Here is a 23,114-nt window from a genome sequence, read left to right as displayed (position 1 = left end):
TGGATGCATTTTCTTCAGGCTGCTGCCACCGACAGGACTCTCTCGGTCACCGTGGGGCTCCCTCCCCTCACACCAATCTCTTTGTCAGCTCCCAAAATGGCATCTCCTTCTCTTTTGCAGTTGCCGATATCTTCCAAGATGGATTCTGTCTACAGCTCCGGTGGGTGGGGGGGGGGGGGCGAGTGGACAAAGCGAGGGGAGAAGAAGTTGGTATAGGAGCGGTTGAGTGGACAAAGCGAAGGAAGAAGCGCTGATGGCCAGGGGCTACAACATGAGTGGCATCAACAGCTACATCAACCGGACCTTGCGGTGGGTGAAAAAGGGTTCGCTGGTGTACCCTGCGAGCCGGGGGTAGAGTCGGAAGCCGGGAGAGTAAGTGTAGGGGAGATGATGCAAGCGGGGGGTGGCAGAGGCAGGTCCGTCTGTTATATCTGAAACCTATTATAAAGGGCTCTGTTAAAATGTGGGTTTATTATACAGTCATACCATACATGAGAACAACAGGTAGTGCTAAAGAAAAAGGAAACCAAATGCAGAATATCGTGTTACATCTACAGAGAAAGAGCAGATTTTTTAAAAGTGCAAGAGCCACAATGAGTTAGATTGGGGAAATCATGAAATTCATCATTAGCACAGGCGAGATCCACTCAAGTCTAATAACATTGGGGAAGAGGCTGTTCTTGAATCTGGTAGAATGCGATTTTAGGATTTTGTACCATCTGCTTGACTGGAGAGGTGAGAAAAGAGAATAATGACAGTGTTCATGGTCCTTTATTACGTTGTCTGCTTTCCTGAAGCCAACCTAATGGCAGTCAATGATGTGGGCTTGTTTATATGTTGGACTGGGCCGCATCAACAACTTTCTGCAATTTCCTGTGGTCTTGGGCAGAGCAGTTGGCATACAAAGCTGTGATGCATCAGGATAGGATGCTTTTATTGGTGGCTCTGTAGAAATGAATGAGTTATTGGAGACATGGCGAATTTCCTTAGTCAAGGTATGTGTGTTCTTTCTTGGCCATAGCTTCAATGTGTTTGGACCAGGTCAAAATGTTGGTGATATTTTCATCCAGAAACGTGAAACTCTCAATATTCTCCACTTCAGCATCATAGAAGCAAACTGGTTTGTGTACTCCATCCTGCCAAATGGTCATAGAACTATAGGTAGTATACCAAGGGGCTGAGTACGCAATATTGTGGGCACTGGTGTTGAGAATTATTGAGGGTGCTTCATCACCTGTCCTTACAGGAAGTAAGGATAGAGCGGTAGAGCTGCTGCCTCATAGTGTCAGAGACCGGGATTTGATTCTGACTGCGTCTGCTGTCTGTGTGGAGTTTGTGCATTCTCACTGTGACCTTGTGGGTTTCCTCCCGGCGGCCTGGGTTTCTCGCACATTTCAAAGACGTGCAGGTAAATCTGTAAATTACCCAAAGTGTATAGGATGCAAAAATGGGATAACATAGAACTAGTGTACAGGTGATCGATGGTCGTCGTGGACTCGGTGGGCAAATGGGCCTGTTTCCATGCTGTATCTCTAAACTAAACTAAAGTCAAGGATGCAATTGTATCTGAACGGTTGCTGAATCGTGGGAACTTAATGATTTTTTTAAATTATTTGTGTTGAAGGCAGAACTATAATCAAATGAATATGAGTAAAACACACAGTGCTGGGGAACTCAACAGTGGACGGAATGGACAGACAACATTTCGGGTTTTGGGACCTGACCAGAAATGTCACCTGTCCATTGTTTTGACCAAGATTCTGGCATGAATGCAGAAAAGATTTACAAGGATGTTGCCAGGACAAGAGAGCCTTTGTTACAGGAAGAGGTTGAGCAGGCAGGCTTTATTCCTTGGAGGATGAGGAGTGATCTTGTAGAGGTCAACAAGATCATGAAAGGAATAAATAGGGTAAATGCATGAAGTTTTTTTTAATCCAGGAGGGGAATTGAGAACCAGAGGATGGTAGGTTTATGGTGTGGGGGGGGGGGGGGGGGGGGGGCGCGCGCATTTTTTTTTTTTTTTACCCAAAAGGTGGTAGGTAGAGGACTAAGCTGGCAGAAGAGCTTAAGGATAAGGGGGAAATCCTTTAAAACCGAGATGAGAAGAACTTTTTTCACACAGAGTGGTGAACCTCTGGAACTCCCTGCCACAGAGGGTAGTCGAGGCCAGTTCATTGGCTATATTTAAGAGGGAGTTAGATGTGGCCCTTGTGGCTAAGGGGATCAGAGGGTATGGAGAGAAGGCAGGTACGGGATACTGAGTTGGATGATCAGCCATGATCATATTGAATGGCGGTGCAGGCTCGAAGGGCCGAATGGCCTACTCCTGCACCTAATTTCTATGTTTCTATGTTTCTAAGAGGTAGATGAGCCAGGTACTATCACAACATTAAAAAAACCCATTTTGACAGGTACATGGACAGGGTAGGTTTGGAAGGATATGGGCCAAGCACAGGCAGGTGGCACTATTGTAGATGGGACATGTTGGTTGGCTTGGGTAAGTTGCGCCGAAGGAGCTGTTTTCCACATCGTATGACTCTGAAGAGTCTGCGTCTATGTTTTATGACTCTCTGACTGGTCCAATGGTGTCTCCAGCAGTGGATTTCCCAGAAGGAGAATGCACAGATATTCTATCCCTACTTGTATCTGCAGTTCCCATTTGCTTTTGGAAACCATTATCACCATGGTGCCAAAGAAAAACAAGATAGTGTGCCTTAATTTATTAATTGAAATATACAGCATGGAAATGGGCCCTTTGGCCCACCAAGTCCATGTTGACTATCGATCACCCGCTCACACCAGTTCCATGTTTTCCCCCTTACTCATCCACCCCCTGCATGCTTGGGGCAAATTACAGAGGTCAATTCGCCTACAAACCTGCACGTCGTTGGGGAGTGTGAGAAAACTAAAGCGCATGGCGGAAACAGTAAGAACGTGCGAACGGAAGTCTCCAGAAGTAATAGGACAGAAAGTTTAAGAAAGGATAAGAGACTAAGGTCAGGTAAAATCGGGATCAATGTGAGCGAATGCACGTAGTATGCGGAACAAGTTGATTGAGCTTATAGCACAGTTAGAAACTGATAGGTATGACGCTGGGGGCTTTACTGAGACGTGGCTGAGGTAGGATCTGAGCTGGGAGCTGAATATCCAAGGTTACATATCCTATCCAAAAGACCAACACCTGGGCAGAGGGGTGGGGTTGCTCTTCTGGTAAAGAATCAAATTTAGCCGTTAGCAAGGAGTGACGCAGGATCAGAAGATGTAGAATCCTTGTGGGTAGAGCTGACAAACCGCAAGGGTAAAAATACCCTGATGGGAGTTATTCACAGGCCTCTAAACTAACCAGGAAGTAGGGTGCAGATTACATCAAGAGATACAATGGGCATGTAAGAAAGGCAATGTTACGGTGGGGGGTCATGGGGGATTTCAATATGCATGTAGACTGGGAAAATCAGATTGCCAACGAGATGGCTTCTTCGAACAACGTAGTTGAGCCGACCAGGGAAAAGGCAATTCCCGAATTTGGTATTGTGTAAAAAAAATGGATTTGATTAGGGGGCTTAAGGTAAAGGAATAACTTGGAGGTAGTGTACATAATATAAGATTCAACCTGAAATTTGAGAGAGAAAAGATGAAATCGGATATGTCAGTTTACCTGTTGAGCAAACGTGAATACAGAGGCGTGAGGGAGGAGCTGGCTGAAATTGACCGGAAAGAAATGACGGTGGAACAGCAATGGCAGGAATTTCTGGGAACAATTCGGAAGACGCAGGAACTTTTCATTCCGAAGAGGATGAAAGATTCTAATGGGAGAATAAGGTGACTGTGGCTGACAAAGGTAGTCTAAGACTATAAAATGAAAAGATTAGTGGGAAGCTGGAAGATTGGGAAGCTTTTTTAAAAAAAAACAAAATAAACAGAAAGTATCTAAAAAGGCAATACAGGGAGAAAAGATGAAATCCGAAAGTTTGCTAGCCAATAATATAAAAGAGGATAGCAAAAGTTTCTTCAGATATATAAAAAGTAAGAAAGAGGCAAGAGTGGATGTTGGACAGCTGGAAAATGATGCTGGAGAAGTGGTAATGGGGAGTAAAGAAATGGCATCAGAGGGAAGATACCAGCATGTATAGCAGAATGGCTGGATGGCAGAAGGCAGCGTGGCAACAAAGGGGGCTTTTTCTGATTGGCTGCTAGTGACTAGTGGTGTTCCGCACGGGTCGGTGCTGGGGCCGCTACTCTTTATGGTGTAATAAAAGCGCATTTGGAAAGCAGTGACAAAATTGGTCAAAATCAGCATGGATTTAGGATGGGGAAATCTTGCTTGACTAATCATCTGGGATTTTTTGAGGAGGTAACGAGTAGAATGAGTAAGGGAGAGCCAGTGGATGTAGTGTATCTGGACTTTCAAAAAGCCTTTGACAAGGACTCACAAGCGATTAGTGTGCAAAATTAGAGCACATGGTATTGGGTTTACGGTATTGACAAGGATAGAGAACTGGTTGGCAGACAGTAAACAAAGAGTAGGAATTAACGGTAGACACAAAAAGCTTGAGCAACTCAGCGGGACAGGCAGCATCTCTGGAGAGAAGGAACGACTGACGTTTCGGGTCGAGGCCCTTCTTCAGACTTCTTGCCTGGGATCGACGCTCCAAACGCGGCCTGCGGATTTTCACCATCGAGATGTTGGGAAGCTCCAAAGTCGCAGGAGGTTTGACCAGCCCCGACACGGGGTCCGATAGCACGGCACGGGGGAGCTGAGGCGCCCCCGATGCGAGAGCTTGACGCTTGTTAAAAGTTTGTTATAATGTACTTCGGTTTGTTTTATGTGGGGGGAGGGGATCAGGGGGAACTTTTTTTTCTAGTTCCTACCTTGCTGGAGACCTGATCAATTTTCGGATCACATTCTCCAGGCTCTGCGGCCCACCATCGCTAGAGCTGGAGGCATCCTCGGACTGTCGTGAGCCCCACCGCGGGGTGCGGACTTAACATCGGAGCGGATCGCTTGCCTGGGATCGCTCTCACCGCGGTCTGCGGACTTTACCATCAAGCACTCGCAGTCTCTAGAGAGGCTAGTCGGGAAGCTCCAACGCCGCAGAAGGTTCGACCACCACCGACGCGAGGTCCGATAGCCCGTTGCGGGGGAGCTGACAACCCCCGATGCAGGAGCTGAACGCCTCGACGCGGAGGGCCCGAACGCTGCCGGCTACGGGAGTCAAGACTGTCCTGTCAACGGAGGGCTCGAGGCCCCCGACCGAGGAAGAACAAAAGGAAGGACTTGAGCTTTATTTCGCCTTCCATCACAGTGAGGAATGTGTGGGAGTCACTGTGGTGGATGTTCATGTTAAAATGTGTTTTTGAGTCTTACTTTTAATTGTATGACTGACCTGGCCAGTGAAATTCCTCGTATGTTGCAAAACATACTTGGCGAATAAAATATGATTCTGATACAGTGTAGCAAAGTGTGGAGTCATTCATTTTGTTACTAGGAGTCAAGGTGTAGACTATTTTCTAAATGGGGAGAGGATTCCAGTTATTTACAATATATTAACTATTTAGACAAAGGAATTAAATGTAACACCTCCAAGTTTGTAGATGACACAAAGCTGGATAATTGTGTGAGCTGCGAGGAGGATGCTATGAGGCTGCTGGGTGACTTGGATATGTTGGGTGAGTGGGCAGATGCAAAGGGACTTGGGAGTGCTGGTGCAGGATTCCCAAAAGATTAATTTTCAAATCGAATCGGTAGTAAGGAAGGTGAATGCAATGCTAACATTTATTTTGAGAGGGCTAGAATACAAAAACGGGTGTAATGCTGAGGCTTTATAAGTTTCTGGTAAGAGTATCGTGAACAGTTTTGGGCCCCATGTCTGAGGAAGGATGTGCTGGCATTCGATAGGGTCCAGAGGAGGTTTACAAGAATACTTACCGAATTGTGAAATGCCTGGATAAAGTGAATGTGGAGCGGATGTTTACTAATGTGGGAGAGCCTACGACCAGAAGCCATAGCCTCAGAATAAAAGGACGTACCTTTAGAAAGATGAGGAAGAATTTCTTTAGTCAGATGGTGGTGGATCTGTGGAATTCACTCCCTCAGGGTTCGGGCCCAGCACCGAACCCTGAGGCACACCACTAGTCACAGACCTCCAATACAATAAACAACTTCCACTATCACCCTCCACTTCCATGAAGCCAATTTTCTATTCAATTGGCTTAACTTGTTCGTCAACTCCTATACCTCAGCTAAGCTAGTACCATTTGCATGCATTTGGCACATATCCTGCTAATTTTTTTTCTGTCCATGTTCCTCTCTAAATGTTGTTTCATATACATTAATTTAACTCTCCCAGACCCCATGCCATCTAACAGTTCAGAGCAGCCTACTATGTGGAATCTTATCAAAGACCTGAATCTTATCAAAAGAGTCTGAAGAAGGGTTTCGACCCGAAACGTCACCCATTCCTTCTCTCCAGAGATGCTGTCTGTCCCGCTGAGTTACTCCAGCATTTTGTGTCTATCTTATCAAAGATCTCTCTGAAGTCCATCCACTTTGAGCGTCTGCGGTTGTGCTCTCATCAGTCTTCTTAGTTACTTCTTCAAAAAACGTAATCAAATTCGTGAAACACGTCCCCTGTCTTTCCATATGCATGTATATCATATCCTTCAAAATCCTCCCCAGTAAATTTCCTACCACAGATGTTATGCTTATGGGCCTTTAGTTCCCAGAATTTTCTTTGCAGCCCTTCTTAAATAGAGGCACAACAGCAGCCACTCAACAGAATTCTGGTATCTCAGCTGCGTCCAACAATGATTCATATAACTCAGATAGGACTCCCACAATTTCCTCTGGGGCCTCCCGCGGTGTCCTTGGATATCTGATCAGGCCCAGGAGAGTTATCTACTTTCAAATGTCTTGGGGCGCCCCGTGCCTTCTCGACTTTGTGGTTTACTCTCGGGATGGCTGATCTGATGTCTGGGACGGTGTTCTGTAAGTGCACCTGAGGCTGTTAGGAGGATGACATCAAAACAAGCATAGAATGCATTGAACTCATTGGGGAGAAATGAGTTGTTGCCAGAGATAATGCCCGTCATCATGTTGTAGTTCGACAGGTTTCTGTGTGGTTGGTCTGGAACTAAAGCTTGGTTCAGAATTGTCACTTTCTATCCCTGATGGTTTGACAAAGGATGTACATGGATTTCTTGTACAGGTCAGGACCGTCTGACTTGAACACCACAGACTTGGACTTCACCAGATAGTGGATGTCATGATTCAACCTTGGTTTATGGTTGGAGAACACACAGACTATGGCATTCAGTCCTCTACATGCTTGCTAATGAAGTCTATGATGGTAGTGGCATACTCACTTGGGTTGGCCACAGGTGCCTTGATTACTGATCAGTCCACTGGCTTAAAGCAATCATGTAGGAACTTATCTACTTCCTTAGACCAGTTTGACCTTCTGATCCTCACATGTCTGTTTTCTGCTCATAAGCACGGAGTAGGAACATAGCCCAGCGGTCAGATTTTCAACATCGCGGGCGTGGGTTGGAGCAGTAGACATTCATGATGATTATGTATCAGTGGTCAAGGGTGTTTGTGTTTCAGGTGAGAAAGGAGACATGTTAGCAATATTCTGCCAGCATTCTTGAGGTTGGCCTGGTTAAAGTCCCTGGCTATAATGTGTAAAGGGCCTGTCCCACTTAGGTGTCCTTGGCACGCAAATTACGCAACCTCGTGGTCGCATTGAGGCGCACGGGCATCGTATGGCTGCGAGGGGCTGGTCCCACTTAGAAGCACGGAGGGGTATGTAGTTGTGCGCGAGGCTCCGAAATTTCTGTAGTGAACAAAATCTTCGTGCGCCAACGGCCTGTCGCGGAACTGATGGCCAAAGAGGGACAGGCCCAAGACCCTGGCGCGATGCAACGTCTCACCTTCAACAGCAGCAGAAGCAGGCAAACGATCGCCGAACTCGGCCTGGGGCTCGCGGCCGTTGTGGTCCGGATCCGCCCCCACTTCTACTCCCAGAGCGGGACCAAGAAAATTGAAGGTAGACACAAAATGCAGGAGTAACTCAGCGGGACCGGCAGCATCTCTGGAGAGAAGGAATGGGTGACGTTTTGAGTCAAGACCCTTCTTTTCAGACTGAAGAAGAGTCTCGACACGAAATGTCACCCATTGCTTCTCTCCAGAGATGCTGCCGGTCCCGCTGAGTTACTCCAGCTTTGTGTCCATCTTCAAATGACATCACGCGCTCCAGACGGCTGTGCATATGCATGGAATCGCGCCCGACCTTCGCAGGACCATCTCGGCTCAACGCGACCACGAGGTCGCGTAATTTGCGTGCCAAGGACTCGTAAGTGGAACAGGCCCTTAAGACTTTGGGTATTTTATTTCAAGGCTATTGGTGTCAGTGCATAGTTCATCCAGTGTAAGCTTCACATCAGTATCCAAGTAAAATCTGTCCATTTGGCCTCCCGTGCAGCATTTCTGCTCGTGCATAACAGCATATGTTGTTTTTATTTATTTAATTGAAAAGTGATTATTTGTGTCTGCAGTTTGGCTCTCTTGAATTGCCATCTATTGCACAGTGGACTTTATACCGGATTGGCTTTGTCTTTTACCTCTCTATTCATTTGGCTGTTTCCTGTTCTTGTCGCCTTCAAACATTTCTAATGTTTATATTTTTGACATTTTGGGAGTCCCTACTTCGTCTCCAGCTTCTAATGTTTTTATTCTGTTCCAATGCTTCAGTCTGTTTGGATTCTTTGTCCTATCCATCTTTTACTGCCTGTGACCTTGTCCTCGAAGCTGTGCCTCACTGCTAATTACTACGATCAAGTTGAAAACTAGAAAGCTGGTGACTGCAAACATTTACAAAATACTTCCATATTTTGTCCATTGAATCTATGCTAGTCCTTGGGACAATACAATTATATTTTCTTGTAGCTTACTGTCCTCTTATGGAAAGCCTCGTCTTGGGAGCAGTTGTGGCAGAGAATGGAATTGAGAGTAGAGGATAGCTTCTTTGCAAGAGGCAGAGTGGGAGGAAGTGCAGTGAAGATACAATAAATTGGAGTTGGTAGATTTTAGTAGATGTCGGTCGATAGTCTGACCCCTGTAGAAATATCAAGAAAGGGGTGAGAGGTGTCGGAGATAGTCCAGGTGAATTTGAGGGCAGGGTAGAAGCTTCTTGCAGTTCCTGCAGCTTCATTTATTTGTTGTTTACCTGGTAGTTAGCACTGCAATTATTCAGTGACTGATATTTGCAGGTAGTGACATTGCTGAATTCTGCTCTGTAATTGGTAGAATAATTGATGAATGTGAGGAACTCTGGATCTTAAGTTTGTAACAGACAGTAAGTTTCAATGTATGATGTCCTGGATATATAATAGTTTTAAACGAGGCACATCATGAAAATTGCTAGCGTGTTTGTGACCTTGTTATCCAAATGTTTTCCTTGCCATCGTTGTAGAGAGGAAACGTAGCAACTACATCTGCACTTCGCAAAGTGCCACAAACAATGAACTAACAACCAGGTTGTCTGTTTATTATACTTTTGGTTGTGGGGCTGCTATTTTCCAGAAGACCATGGAGATCTCGCCTACTCTTTAAAATTATAGCAATGAATGTTTGGTTTTCTTGGTACAGGTGCACAACCTTTTATCCGAAAGCCTTGGGACCAGACACTTTTCGTAATTCGGAATTTGTTGGCCTTCGGAATGGAAATTTTTTAGCGTAGATTGTCGCGAGTTTGCGCCTTGATCCCGGCAGTTCCTCGATCGCGAGTTTGAGTCTTCAATGTAGTTTTTTCTTGCAGAATAAATGTCTGTATGAAATGCAGTGTGTTGAATGAATTCCTGAATTTGTAAATGTGACCGCAGCATTGAATCACCTCTCGCACTCATGTCACCCTAGCGGGGCTACATGCCCTTAGGCGGTCAAAGGCGACATTTTCACACTCTTATATCCATGTGCAGCAGAGGCGACGTGCCATGTTTGGCGCCAAACGTGAGCTTTGGTGTGCAGACGACATCCTGGAAAAAATGTCCGGTTTCTTCCAGGTAGGCGATATACCCTCCCGGGCAATATACCCTCCACTTCTCTTTTATGAAGGGGATTTAGTTCCCCTTTCTTCCAGGACCGACCGGAGGTTCCGCTGTCACCTCTGCGGGCCGCCCTCGGTGAACGTCCTGTCTCCCTGTCCCTGGGATAGTAGGGGGCGATCAAACAGCACAATACCCCCCTCCCCCTCCAACTCCAGAGGAATCCGCTCCCCGATGGACCGCTACGGCGACAAGTGGCAGTTCGCCCACAGCCCGAGCTGGGCGACCCCAAGAACAAGACGTACCTTGCACACCATCAGCTTCTGACCATACGGGGAGCGTGTTCCTCTGGAGTTGGAGCAGGGCTGGGCTGGAGTTGCTGATCTGGGATCTCCGTGCTTGCAGTGGGCCTGGGGGTCGGTGTCCCGATGAGGGGGCACAGCTCGGGCTGTGGGCGAACTGCCACTTGTCGCCGTAGCGGCCCATCGGGGAGTGGTTTCTGGTGGTCCTGACGTCTCTGGCCAGTTTGCAGTTTTCCTCTGGAGTTGGAACGGGGCTGGGCTGCTGCTGGCTGTGGGTCTCTGGGATCTCCGTGCTTGCAGTGGGCCTGGGGGTCGGTGTCCCGTTGGTCCTGACGTCTCCAGTGACTGGCATCGCCGACGTGAAGACAGTGCAAAGTCCCCGCGCCGGTGCAATGGGCGGGGAGCTGGAGAGGGGAGGGAAGGGGTCACACACATGGCCGGGAAGCAGAGGGGTGTAGGTGGGGTGAATTTGAAGGGAGCGACAATCTGCTGCTGCCTGCCCGCTGAGTTAAAAAGTTCCCATGCAAGACTCACGATACACTGTGTATCGTGAGTCTACCGTGGGAACTTTTTAACTCAGCGGGCAGGCAGCAGCATATTGTCAATTATTAACCCTCCCGCGCAATATACCCTCACCTTCTCTTTTATGAATGGGGATTTAGTTCCCCTTTCTTCGAGGACCGACCGGAGGTTCCGCTGTCACCTCTGCGGGCCACCCTCGGTGAACGTTTTCAAGGACCGAAAAAATGTCCGCTATTCGGAGGTTTTCGTTATTTGGATCTTCGGATAAAAGGTTGTGCACCTGTACTTCTATTTCTCTACTTCAGAACTTGGTACTTCTGTTATTCCACTTCTGGAATATTAGAGTATATATCCCGTGTTCATCCCCTATGTTGCCTTTACGCAGTTAAACATATCAAGGTTCTTGCAGAATAATGTGATTTGAGGCCAATTTATATAAAGACATTTTAGGATGGACTACCAAAAGGTTTATCATAAAGATAGGGGGTTGTTGAGCTTCAAGGACTTCATTCTAGAAATTGGGTCGCTAATGGTAGTTGCAGATGAAATTTGGGGATGAAATCTAAGTATTATACAAATATTTCAGTGGCAACTGTAATTAATGTGACTTTGGATATAGAGTTATTTGGATGCACTTGTGTTCATGGCAGTTGGAAAGTGTAGGATGGATAGAGACTATCAGAACATTTTTAAGATAAAGATACATTTCAACCACAGAGGTAGGGATAGGGTCAGTTTTGTATCCGGACAAAATTACAAGAGTTCAGTTGAAATCCCCCGAGCTACCACAGGTGGCATTGCGAGCGGCGAGCGCAATTTTGTGTCGTGTCCCTCATTCGCAAAAGAGTTCCAGTATTTCCTGGCAATGAAGACGCTATTTTTTTTACCCCAAAATAAGGCACGAAAATGTACCTGTGTCTTGGAGGCCGAAGGTTACGTTGTTAGCCAAGAAAGATAGACTTGGCTATCCCTCAGTACAGCAACATTAAGAATGATGTTGCTGTACTGAGGGATAGCCAAGTCTATGTACTGAGGGATAGCCAAGTCTATCCCTCATTGCTGGCAGCTGATAAGTGGGAAGCAGCTGTAAAAGGACAGCCTCTCCCCCTCTTCCCCCTGTCTCTCTCCCTCTCCGTCTCTCTGTCCCGGGGCAGGTGACCTGGGTGCTGCAGCCAGTCCCGGGGCAGGCGACCTGGGAACTGAAGCCAGTCCCGGGGACGCGAGGGATCTGGGAACGGCAGCCAACCCCGGGGCACGCAGGCAATGTTGCTGATCCCTGGACTAAACCATGCCCTTGATCCTGTCCCGACATCCTTTTCTCAAAATTTAGCGACTTAAATAGGGGGTGCGACTTTATCGCAGGTGCGTCTTCATTGCCGGGAAATACGGTATTTGTTTTCATCTAAACTTTGAAATCCCTCCTTGGCCTTGATCAATTAAATCTCTGCTGGCTGAATGGTTTTTGTGTTTCTGCCTGGCTCTCCACGCATTACCCCACAACCCTTCCTCCCTTCAATTTTCCTCTTACCCTCTAGAAATCTGAACTTCCTGTCAAGCCTTCTCCAATTTACACGGTACCTTTAAAAGGTTGCTTCCCAAAGCCTCTCTTCAACTATACATTCAAAATTATCTCCTAAGTGTTTCGCAAAGGCAATACAGAAAATGCACATTTTAACAGACCCCCTGATAATGGATTTTGGATATACGATACGATAAAACTTTTTTTCATCCCCGGAGGAAAATTGGTCTGCCGACAATCACAACACACAAGGTACACTAAATTTTGAAATTAAAAGTGAAAACAAAAAGAAAAAGACAAGCGATTGTTGGCTGGCTGCCATGTGCACAGCGCCTTCACTGGAACAAATGAACAAACAAACACAGAATTATCCCTTGGGCAGAGGATACTAAACTAGAGTGCCCCCCTCCCCCACACCGGGGCCCCCCTTTTTTCTCCCACCGTCCCTCACAGCGGTCACCCCCCACAGGTCATTCTATTCACATTGAGTTTACATTTAAATATATGGCTCTCCATGGTGCTTTAGAGACACGGAAGGGGTGTCATTCGCATGCCGGGAGTATTGTCGTTTCATTATCATATGACCTCTGTTGGTCTTCTAACATGTGAGATTTTCTGACGAGTGATCACCGCGATATTTTTTAATCCCATTCATTTTTTAATCGCATTCTTTCTCCACTTCCTGAGTTTGAAGCTTTCGGCCTACCTAATATAACTGACTCTTTTTCAAACTTTTTGTTAATTTTTAAGTGTGATTCATTACACAGGTACTATAGTGTGCAATAGGACACAAAGTACTGGAGTAACTCAGCTGGTGAAGCAGCAGAGACATCAAGTACTGACCAGAAACGTCACCAATCCATGTTCTCCCGAGATTGCTTGACCCGCTGAGTTACTCCAGCACTTTGCGTCCTTTTGTATGAACCAGCATCTGCAGTGCCTTGTTTCTACTATACTGTGCACTTATCTTCAATCCATTTTGTGACACATTAGTAAAATGACAGGAGCATGTTGATGTCAATAAATTATTTTTGGTTTTAAACATTTGTTGAGTCCATGAAACCAGCAAAACGATTTACCGTATTTCCCGGCAATGAAGACGATATTTTTTACTCAAACATAAGGCATGAAAATTTACCTGCGTCTTGGAGGCCAAAGGTTAGGTTGTTAGCCAAGAAAGATAAACTTGGCTAACTGAGAGATAGCCAAGTCTATCCCTGCGGTTGCGAAAGGACAGTGCCGTGGAGGGGGGGGGGGGTGGTGAGTTCCTTTCACAGCTTGTGGGGAATCTGGCCAGGGGTAAAGTTGCGGGGAGGGCAATAGCATTGAGAAGGGGGTCGGGGATCATGCCAACAACTCACTCACCACTGCCGCGGCGCTCTGAGCACGGAGCCACCGCATTGTGGCCGGGGAGGGAAGTAGCTCGGGTGGCTGCGAGCGCCCGCCAGGACCGGACAGCAGGACCGGCCGGCACCTCAGCGCCTTCTGCCAACCCGCCCGCCAGCCACGGTGTCCTTCGGGACAGGCCCAACCGGTGGAGGTGGTGGTTGGCGGGTAGCTACTGGGCGGAAGTCTGGCTGCTCTCTGTCTCTCTGCCTCTCTGCCTCCCACTTTCCCACTTTCCCGCTTTTCCGGGGCAGGCGACCTGGGCGCTGCAGCCAGTCCCGGGTTCGCCTGCGACATGGGTGCTACAGCCAGTCCTGGGGTAGGCGACTTGGGAACTGCAGCTAGTCCCGGGGACACGACGTATCTGGGAACTGCAGCCAGTCCTGGGGCACGCAGGCGATGTTGCCTCAGAGGACGGTGGAGGCAGGTTCTCTGGATGCTTTTCAAGAGAGAGGTAGATAGGGCACTTAAAAATAGCGGAGTCAGGGGATATGGGGAGTTGGGCCTAAGGCAGGAACGGGGTACTGATTGGGGATGATCAGCCATGATCACATTGAATGGCGGTGCTGGCTCGAAGGGCCGAATGGCCTACTCCTGCACCTATTGTCTGTTGTCTATTGTCTATTGACCCCTGGACTAAACCAAACTCTTGATCCTGTCCCGCCATCCTTTTCTCAAAATGTTGCGACTTAAATTGCTGGTCTGGGCAGTGGGCAGGTGCTATAGACCTGCGTGGGAAGGTAGACGCTCCCACCCCCATGTGTCTCGGGCAGATGGGGTTCGTCATCCTGGGAAGGCAGTCCATCTAGGAGAGGGAAAACTCTTTAAAACCTCCACTGCCTTGTGGCCATATCCAGTCATGGAATAGGCTCCTGGAGTAAACCTCAAGAAAATCCAGAGTCGGAGCCCCTAAGGCAGTTCGTCTTTGTCCACAACCTCGCTCTGGCAGCTCTTGCGACGGCGCTGGTGCCAAACTGTAACAGCCCTGCTATTCCTTTGGATCGATCAGCGACGTGGACGTGGACGTGGACGTGCTGCAAGGGGAAAAGCCTGTCCTCCATATGACATCGCCCAGGCTTGCATCTGCCCACACATCACCTGAAAACTAGGATGCATCACCCATGGTCAGTCATGACCGAAGGGGGCCGACTACTAAATTGGGGGTGCGTCTTCATTGCCGGGAAATACGGTAGTTAAAAGCAAAATATTACAACTGTTGGAAATTGAGGGAAAAGCAGAACAGCTAGATATACTTGTCAACTTTGGAAAGAAAAGCTAAGTTAATGTTCATGGTCAGTGAATTTAATGTGATCTCGGCGCAGCGGTAGAGTTGCTGCCTTACAGAAAATACAGCGCCGGAGACCCGGGTTCGATCCTGACTACAGGTGCTGTCTGTACGGAGTTTGTACGTTCTCCCCGTGATCTGCGTGGGTTTTCTCCGAGAGCTTCGGTTTCCTCCCACACTCCAAAGACGTCCAGGTTTGTAGGTTAATTGGCTTGGTAAATGTAAAAAAATTGTCCCTCGTGGGTGTAGAATAGTATTAATGTGCGGGAATCACTGGTCGGTGCGGACCCGGTGGGCCGAAAGGGCCTGTTTCCGCGCTGTATCTCTAAACTCTAAACTAAACTTTAAAAAAAAAGCTTTCAGTAATCCAATTACTTTAGCTATTTTCTTTATTGAAATTATTTCTTGGTATTGCGACTGTATCATGGTTCTTTATGGTAAGAAAGGTCTAATGTAACTACCTCTTTGTGTGGATTGAGTATTTAGTTTTAAAAGAATTAACTGAAATAAAGAATTAATTGCCAGATATTTGCCTCTTTAATTTATGGCAAAAGGTCAGGTTGCCTGTTGTTAACAAATTCACGTTGTTTGGCTGAATGGCCGTTGTATGTCTAAATAGAGACTGCATTGGTGTGTATTGATTTATGAGAATCTTTAAAATATAATTAATGTTATGCATTAAAGTAAATAATTTTGCTTGAGTTTTGAAATGCTGCCATAATCGCTTCACTGAAACAGTTTCTGGTACTGAGTTACAGTCTATACAGAGTTGTCACATGCCAATATCATTGTAAACGTATCTGTTTCAGGTTGGGTATGTTTATGTGAACTCTATTTCAATATCTATGGATTGAACCAGTGACACCCAAGTATGATTCTGTTTCAAATAAAACCACACTGGTACAGCTTTAATAGAGCTGTAACCACACAGCTTCAGCAACATGATTCAATCCTGATCTCGGTGCTGGCTGTGTGGAGTTTATAAGTTCTCCCTTCGACCACGTTAGTTTTCTTCAGGTTTCCACTTTCTTCCCAATGATGTGTGGAGGAGAGTTGAATGTGAGGGGGATTGATGGAAACGTGGGGAGATTAAAAATGAGTTTGATTTAAATAGGATCTTGATGGTCAGTGACTCTAAATGTAACAAAAAGCGGGACATTCTAATCAGGTTAGCCAGCATCTGTGGCGAGAGGAAAGGACATTGTAAATGTTTTGTAGAAATGACCACAAATTAGATTTCTACATGCTTTTGTATTTTGATTTTCTATGTATACTTGCCTGTATATTTTACTGTTCTAAGAAGTCCATGCCCAGTTTTCACACCACAACAGAGTGTAGCTTTTGTAGCATTTTCCCCAGCTGCCTTACGTCCCTTTGGCGTTTTAATCACTGATTTATGTGGTAGAATGACTAAACACCAGCTGGTTACCGTAGCAGCTGGACTGGCAGGCTCCACTCGTTTTGTTAATTCAGACTTTAATTTTTAAAAATTGCTACAAAATTGGATGTATATTGGGCCTTTAAGGTTTTTATTGATTGGAACTTGAATTCCAGCTTCTGATTTTCAACAGGGCTGCGGTGCAGACATTTCTGATTGTCTGCTCAATTCATATTTATAGCAGCTGGGTTTTCTTTTGCTTGAGTTGGCACAGAGATCTTGAATAGCTGTTCTTTGGAAAAAGTTTTAATTAAAATTATGAAGTTTAAGCGTACTGCTCTGAAATTTTCATCAAATTTTGGTGTTAATTTGAGAATGCAGATTAATGTGGCTAAATGGCACCTAAATGGCATCCCCGTTTAATGTGGCTAAATGGCACCTCTGTCAATAGAAAACCTCCTTGGTATGGGTACAGGCATGTCAAATTAGAAGTTTGTGTATACTCTGGAGTGGTACTTGAGCCCAGACATTTATGATTTAGAGGTGAACATGTCTTGGTTGACAATTAATTTTGAGTGTTAAAGTAATCCCATCCAATCAGGCTGTTAGTGACATAGAAATAAATAAGATAAGACCACTTTGTGTTATTAGTTCTCTAACTATGCAACTACAGCAAAGTCTAGGCATTCAAAATATTTCACCAGTGAGGCTATCCACGACATTCAATTTTTAAATAACTAATAACAGATTACTACAACATACCAGCAAGATTTATACATTGTAGTGCAACTATGCATCTGCTTCTCATTTGACTTCATATTGTACTATTCTCACATGGTGGAGTACCAATAACTTTACTGTTACCTTCAAAAATATTGTAGATTGTGACAAATTTACATTTATGATACCATCAAGAAATATTTCATGAGGTTGTTGTGCATAAATTTGCGATTGAAGTCCAAAATAGTGAAAAAAGATATATAATTTGATAATCCGTTATTTTGCAAAGTTTGGGCTAAATGGTTCTTGAGGAATAGCAATCCTAAGAACATGAGTAAGCTACCTTATCTTGAGCCTGTCTTAATATCCAGCACCTAATATTCTGCCTGGGTAGTTTACAACCCAACAGCATGAACATTGAATTCTCCAATTTCAAATAATATTCCCTTGCTCTGCCCGTCCTGGTTCACACCCATCTCTCAATAGACAGTAGGTGCAGGAGTAGGCCATTTGGCCCTTCGAGCCTGCGGCGCCATTCAATGTGATCATGGCTGATCATCCCCAATCAGTACTCCATTCCTGCCTTCTCCCCATATTCCCTGACTCTGCTATCTCACACCATCTCCCAACACCCCACTCATCCTGTTCCTTTCTCCACCCTCACATGCTCCTATTTCATCCACAGGTCCCACGTTTCTTTTCCACTCTTTAGCCTGCCCCCTTCCACCTCTAGCCATTCTTCTGGCTTTACATTTCACTTCTCCCTCTTTCCTAGTCTGACACTCTTTGTCTCCTTATCACCTCTAGCCTTTGTTGCTAATTCCTCTAATTTGCCAATCACCCCTCCCGCGCCCCTAAATCTGTACCCGTCTATCACCTTTTGCCCAATCCCAACTCTTTTCCAGCTTTTTCCCTCGGTGTGAAGAAGAGCCCTGATCCAAAATATTGTTTCCTTCTTCCTCCACAGATGCTGCCAGAGCTGCTGAGTTCCTCCAACAATCTTTTTGCTCAAGATTCCAGCATCTGCCGTTTTTTGTGTCTGCCTAATTTACTTTATCAGGCTTGATTTACAATTCAAGTTTGTTTTTTAATTTTAGTTTAATTTCCTGGGTATATTTAGCAAGTAAACATTTAGTCAATGAACCCGACATCCATGTTGAGTACTTTATACTATTAGGGTTTTACTTCTTTTATCTTTTATACTTGCCAAGATCAAGTATTTTTGGCCATTTGAGAGCTGCTTCCTGCAGCAGATGAGTCAACCTTTCATCTCTGGAGCATGATTACTGTATGAACATCTCTCTCCTGCCTCTTGCCGGCCTTGCTCATGTCAGCCGCTTCCCGCAATCCGTAAATTCCGCCGGGAGCAGGACATGGTCTTACTTGCTGCGCTGGGTGACACTGCGTGGCATTCACTGCCCGGTCCGTGTCTTTCAATGTAAATTCGCATGGGGACAGGCTTTGGAGGTGTGTGGCGGGTGTCGGTCAAGTGAGAATAACAGAGAGAATAAGAATACCGCTCCTTGTCAATAGACGTGTACAAATGCAGTTGGTATTAGTTTTGAAATTCTCGTTATCCCAATATTTGACCTGGCTTGGAGACCGGACATTGAGGGGACCAGCTCAAGAACAAAGATCATGGAGCAGAGTGGGTCAGCGGGTGATGGATAACAGGACAGCGGGCGGTGGAGCTTACTCCTGTGTCAACACGAGTAACCTCAATTGGTCCCTTTACTAGTATTGTCATTCAATAAGATCACAACTGATTCAACTTGTCCCGGTGTGCTCACCTTTTTCCCACCATCTCTCCATCTGCCATCACCCTCCAACCCACACCCATTCAGTCATTCAGAATGGAGGAGATCTGGAAGCCTTGGGCAAATTGAATTGTTACTTTCTTTATTTTTTTTTGAGCGTGTGAAATTCTATGATCAGCGTGAGAGCATGAGAATTGCGATAAAAGCGTGAGTTGTTAATTCAAAATTTAGCGACTCAAAATGGGGTGCGTCTTCATTGCCGGGAAATATGATAAATTGAATTAAATAACAGCAACAAAACTAGTTCAACATTTACTTGAGAGTCATACACCATGAAAATAGGCCCTTTGGCTCAACCTGCCACGCTGACCAAGGTGTCCCATTACGCTAGTCCAACAAGCCTGCGTTTGGCCCACACCCTTTTAAACCTTTCCGATTCATGTACCTGTACTTATTTCAATGATAAATTCCTCGCTTGCTTTTAAAACATGTGACTGCAACCTCTTACTTTTTTTTCTTATTTCTGCTTGTAGTTGTACTGTTCTAGCATTTATAGTTCAGTCCAACACAGCGCAGAAGAACGGGTTTCTTACTGCAGAATGAATTAATAAACAAATTCTACTTTGTTGATATAAATTGCTGGTACATCATTTCATTTCTGGTATTTTTTCGTTTGTTTCAGGCTGAGGAGCTTAAACTCCAATTATAATGATCTATATTTCGCATGCCACTTGCAATGTTGTATTTTTTCCATTTTAGTGAGGCATCATGGAAACGGGCCCTTCGGCCCATCAAGGCCATGCCATCCAACAATCACCCGTACACTTGTTCTATGTCATCCCACTTTCACGTCCTACACACTAAGGACAATTTAAAGAAGCCTGTTAACTTACAAAGTTGCATGTCTTTGGAATGTGAGAGGAAACCAGAGCACCCGGAGAAAAATCACACGGTCAATACTAGTCCTCAGTCCACTAATCCTCATCACAGATGCTCCACAGGAATGTTTTCAGCCCCCTTTACTTCTTGTACACCCATGACTGTGCAGCCATGTACAAATTCAATTCAATTTACAAATTGGTAGACAACACCACATTATCGGCCGGATATCAAATAATGCTGGGGCTTGGACATCGGGAGAGACATGGAGAACAGGGGAGAGAAAAGACTTTGCCTTCCATCACAGTGGGTTCACTATGATGGATGTTTGTGTGAACTAAATTGTGTGTATGTCTATGAATTGTCTTTGTTTGTATGGCTGTGGAAACAGAATTTCGTTTGAGCCTCACTGAGGCTCAAATGACAATAAATTGTATCTATTGTATCTATCTATGTATCTATCTATGAGGGAGTACTGGAAGGAGATTGAGATCCTCATAACCTGGTGTTGAGACAACAGCCTTTCTCTCAATGTCAGCAAGACAAAGAAAATAGTGATCGACTTCAGGAAGCGAAGTGGTGCACATACCCCGGTTTGTATTGCCTGAAGAAGGGTCTCAACCCGAAACGTCACTCATTCCTTCTCTCCAGAGATGCTGCCTGTCTCGCTGAGTTACTCCAGCATTTTGTGTCTATCCCCGGTTTGCATTGACGGCGCTCAGAAGTAGAGATGGTTGAAAGATTCAAATTCCTAGGAGTAGTTATCAATAACAACTAATCCTGAACCACTCATGTTGAAGCAATGGCCAAGAAAGCACACTAACGCCTCTGCTTCCATAGAAGGGCTTAGGCAGTTCGGCATGTCCCTAACAACTCTCACTAACTTCTACAGATGCACCATATAAAGCATTTAATCTGGATCCATTGCAGCATGATTTGGGAACAGCTCCATCCAAGACCACAAGAAATTGCGGAGAATTGTGGATGCAGCCCAAATCATCACACATTGTCTATCTGCTGACTGGTTAGCGCGCAACAAAACCGTTTCACTGTACCTCGGTATACCTGGCAATAAACTAAATTAAACTCAAACTCAATCACAGGGAGAACGTACAAACTCCATACAGACAGTACCCTTAGTCAGGATCTATACAGGGTCTCCGGCACCATAAGGCAGCAAATCTACTGTTGCGCAACCCTATTTGTGGTTTAAAGTTTTTTTAATGTAGTATGAGTTGTTGCCAAGGTTTGCATTTATTGCTCTTCTGTAAATGTCAGAAGGTGGCAGCGAACTGCTACTCCAAACTGATGCAGTATTTCTATTTAATATCATAATTATTTATTGTTTGAATTCTAAAATCTGTACATCCCAAATTTATTTTTACATTATTAACTAATGTTGCTGCTGGGTAAGAATTACAGGATTCTGGGTTCTGGGAACTCGGAGGTTAGTGATGATGTAGCAACAATAATGGGGCTGTCCCACTGTACAAGCTAATACAAGAGTTCAAGAATTACGGTAATTTTCGCTTGTAGGTACTCGGGCTCTCGTGGACATTTTTCAACATGTTGAAGAATCTTCACGAGTCTTCCCGAGCTTACTGCGTTTCCCGAGTACCTGCCGTTAGCGTTACGAGCCACGAAGAGATGTCCTGAGCTCCGAATTACCCGCAACGTACATTCTACATGCTTACCACGAGTTAGATTTTTTTTTAAACTCGGGAGAGCTCTTTAATTAGCTCCTACAGTGGGACAGCCCCTTAACATTTAAAATGTTTTTAGTCTTGATAAATATAGTTATAGAACATAGATTGGAAATGCATTTTAAATGTTGACAGAGTAAAATTGAATGGGAAATCTTGACATACCAATTTAAAATAGATGCTGAGTGCAATAGAAAGTTGAGACCAAAAATGATTGACTTATGCGATGCCAAATATATTCAGCGATCTAAATATTTTCCTTTTGTAATTGTTTTGGTGGATTATCTTTTTCTATCCAATTTAGTTGTGTAATATTTTAAATGTGCAGTATCTCAGTGGTTTTATCCTATTTGGTCACATATGGTCATTTAATTCCAGGCATCCCTTACAGTACATCAGCTGGCAAAGGACTGTTGCTTGTTGTGTAATCATGAACGCAAAGACTGGGGGCCTCAACAGAATGGGATTGTGGACCTAAAGAAGCTGGCACATTCGATGCCAGGATTGACACATGGCCTTCTGGAGCATATGCCTCTCTGGATATGTCAGACCTGTCAAAGAAGAGTTGAGGAAGAAGAGCAACGAGCAAACCCTGAACAGGCCCTAATGGTAAAAGTAAGCTTTGTTAACAATGTGTATATCAATCTAAAACTGCACAAAAAGTAAATAAGACATTTTCATTGTTTTCTTGCATGAATTCTGAACCATTTCTGTAATATTGTGAATTTCTTTTTGGATTACTCAATTGTAGTGGTAACTTGCAAACCATATGAAAAATTAGGAGATATTAGCATCTGTTATCTTACATATTGCTGCTTTCAGCTTGTGTCCAATCCACCAATTTGTATAAGGATACAAAGCAATGATGTTGAATGCACTGATGTCAAACTGTCACGCTGTGATAGGCAATGTTAACATTTTCACAGCAGTAATGTAAGGTATTTGGCTTCATAGACTGGTTCCATTGCTAAGTAATTGTCTTGGCTGAAATGATGTTCTATTATACTGATACTTTGCTTGGCGCTCGGGATGTGATTTCATGAAGAACATGAATGGAATCAATGTGAAAAGGGGTCAGTAGAACTTGGAAATGCATTCCTGGCAACATTGTTATGTAAACCCATGTCCTCCTGTTGGTATGCGGGGAACCCTGATTAAGGTTCTGCCCACTGCTAATGCTCTTGTGAAGGTGAAGTGATTAAAGTAATCTCAGTGCAATGTGGTTCTGGAGTGAGGTGTGTGTGTGTATGTGTGCGCACACACACAAATATACATGTGTATTTGAGTGTGCGTGTGTGTATGTATATATTTGTACACACACACACACACACACACACACACACACAAATTTCTCTCGTTCTATTTGGGACATACGACAATAAAACACTCTTGACTCTAAAAGGCACAGTGAGTAAGGATCATAGCTGGGGACCAGTGATCGCCACTGAGCTTGTTATCAATGGGAAATCTTCACATTTGGGAGGGCTGTCCAACCAAACAGTGATGTGGTGCCCGAACTTTCATTATATTCAACAGAAGGTAGTGAGAGTCCATGGATGGCTGTCTGTCAACACATGGAGCAGCTGAAACTGGCCCCCAGCTATGACCGGCAATCTCATGAT

At 45.0% G+C, this 23,114-nt stretch overlaps 1 protein-coding gene across 4 annotated transcripts in view; it reads left to right on the top strand.

Annotated features, from left to right (window-relative positions):
* The window catches only part of fam193b (family with sequence similarity 193 member B), a 68,636-nt gene that overhangs the window by 2,425 nt on the left and 43,097 nt on the right, over positions 1 to 23,114 (top strand). For 3 of the 4 annotated variants that reach the window (XM_033029672.1, XM_033029670.1, XM_033029669.1), the window contains exon 2: positions 21,871 to 22,107. In XM_033029672.1, coding sequence (XP_032885563.1) covers positions 21,871 to 22,107 — 237 coding nt within the window. The remainder of the gene's footprint in view (positions 1 to 21,870; positions 22,108 to 23,114) is intronic. The other variant, XM_033029671.1, reaches the window with a different exon arrangement.

Source organism: Amblyraja radiata, chromosome 11 (genome assembly GCF_010909765.2).
Source record: "Amblyraja radiata isolate CabotCenter1 chromosome 11, sAmbRad1.1.pri, whole genome shotgun sequence".
NCBI lineage: Eukaryota > Metazoa > Chordata > Chondrichthyes > Rajiformes > Rajidae > Amblyraja > Amblyraja radiata.
The sequence above is the reverse complement of the archived record's forward strand: the minus strand, read 5'-3'. Positions and strand labels throughout refer to the sequence as shown.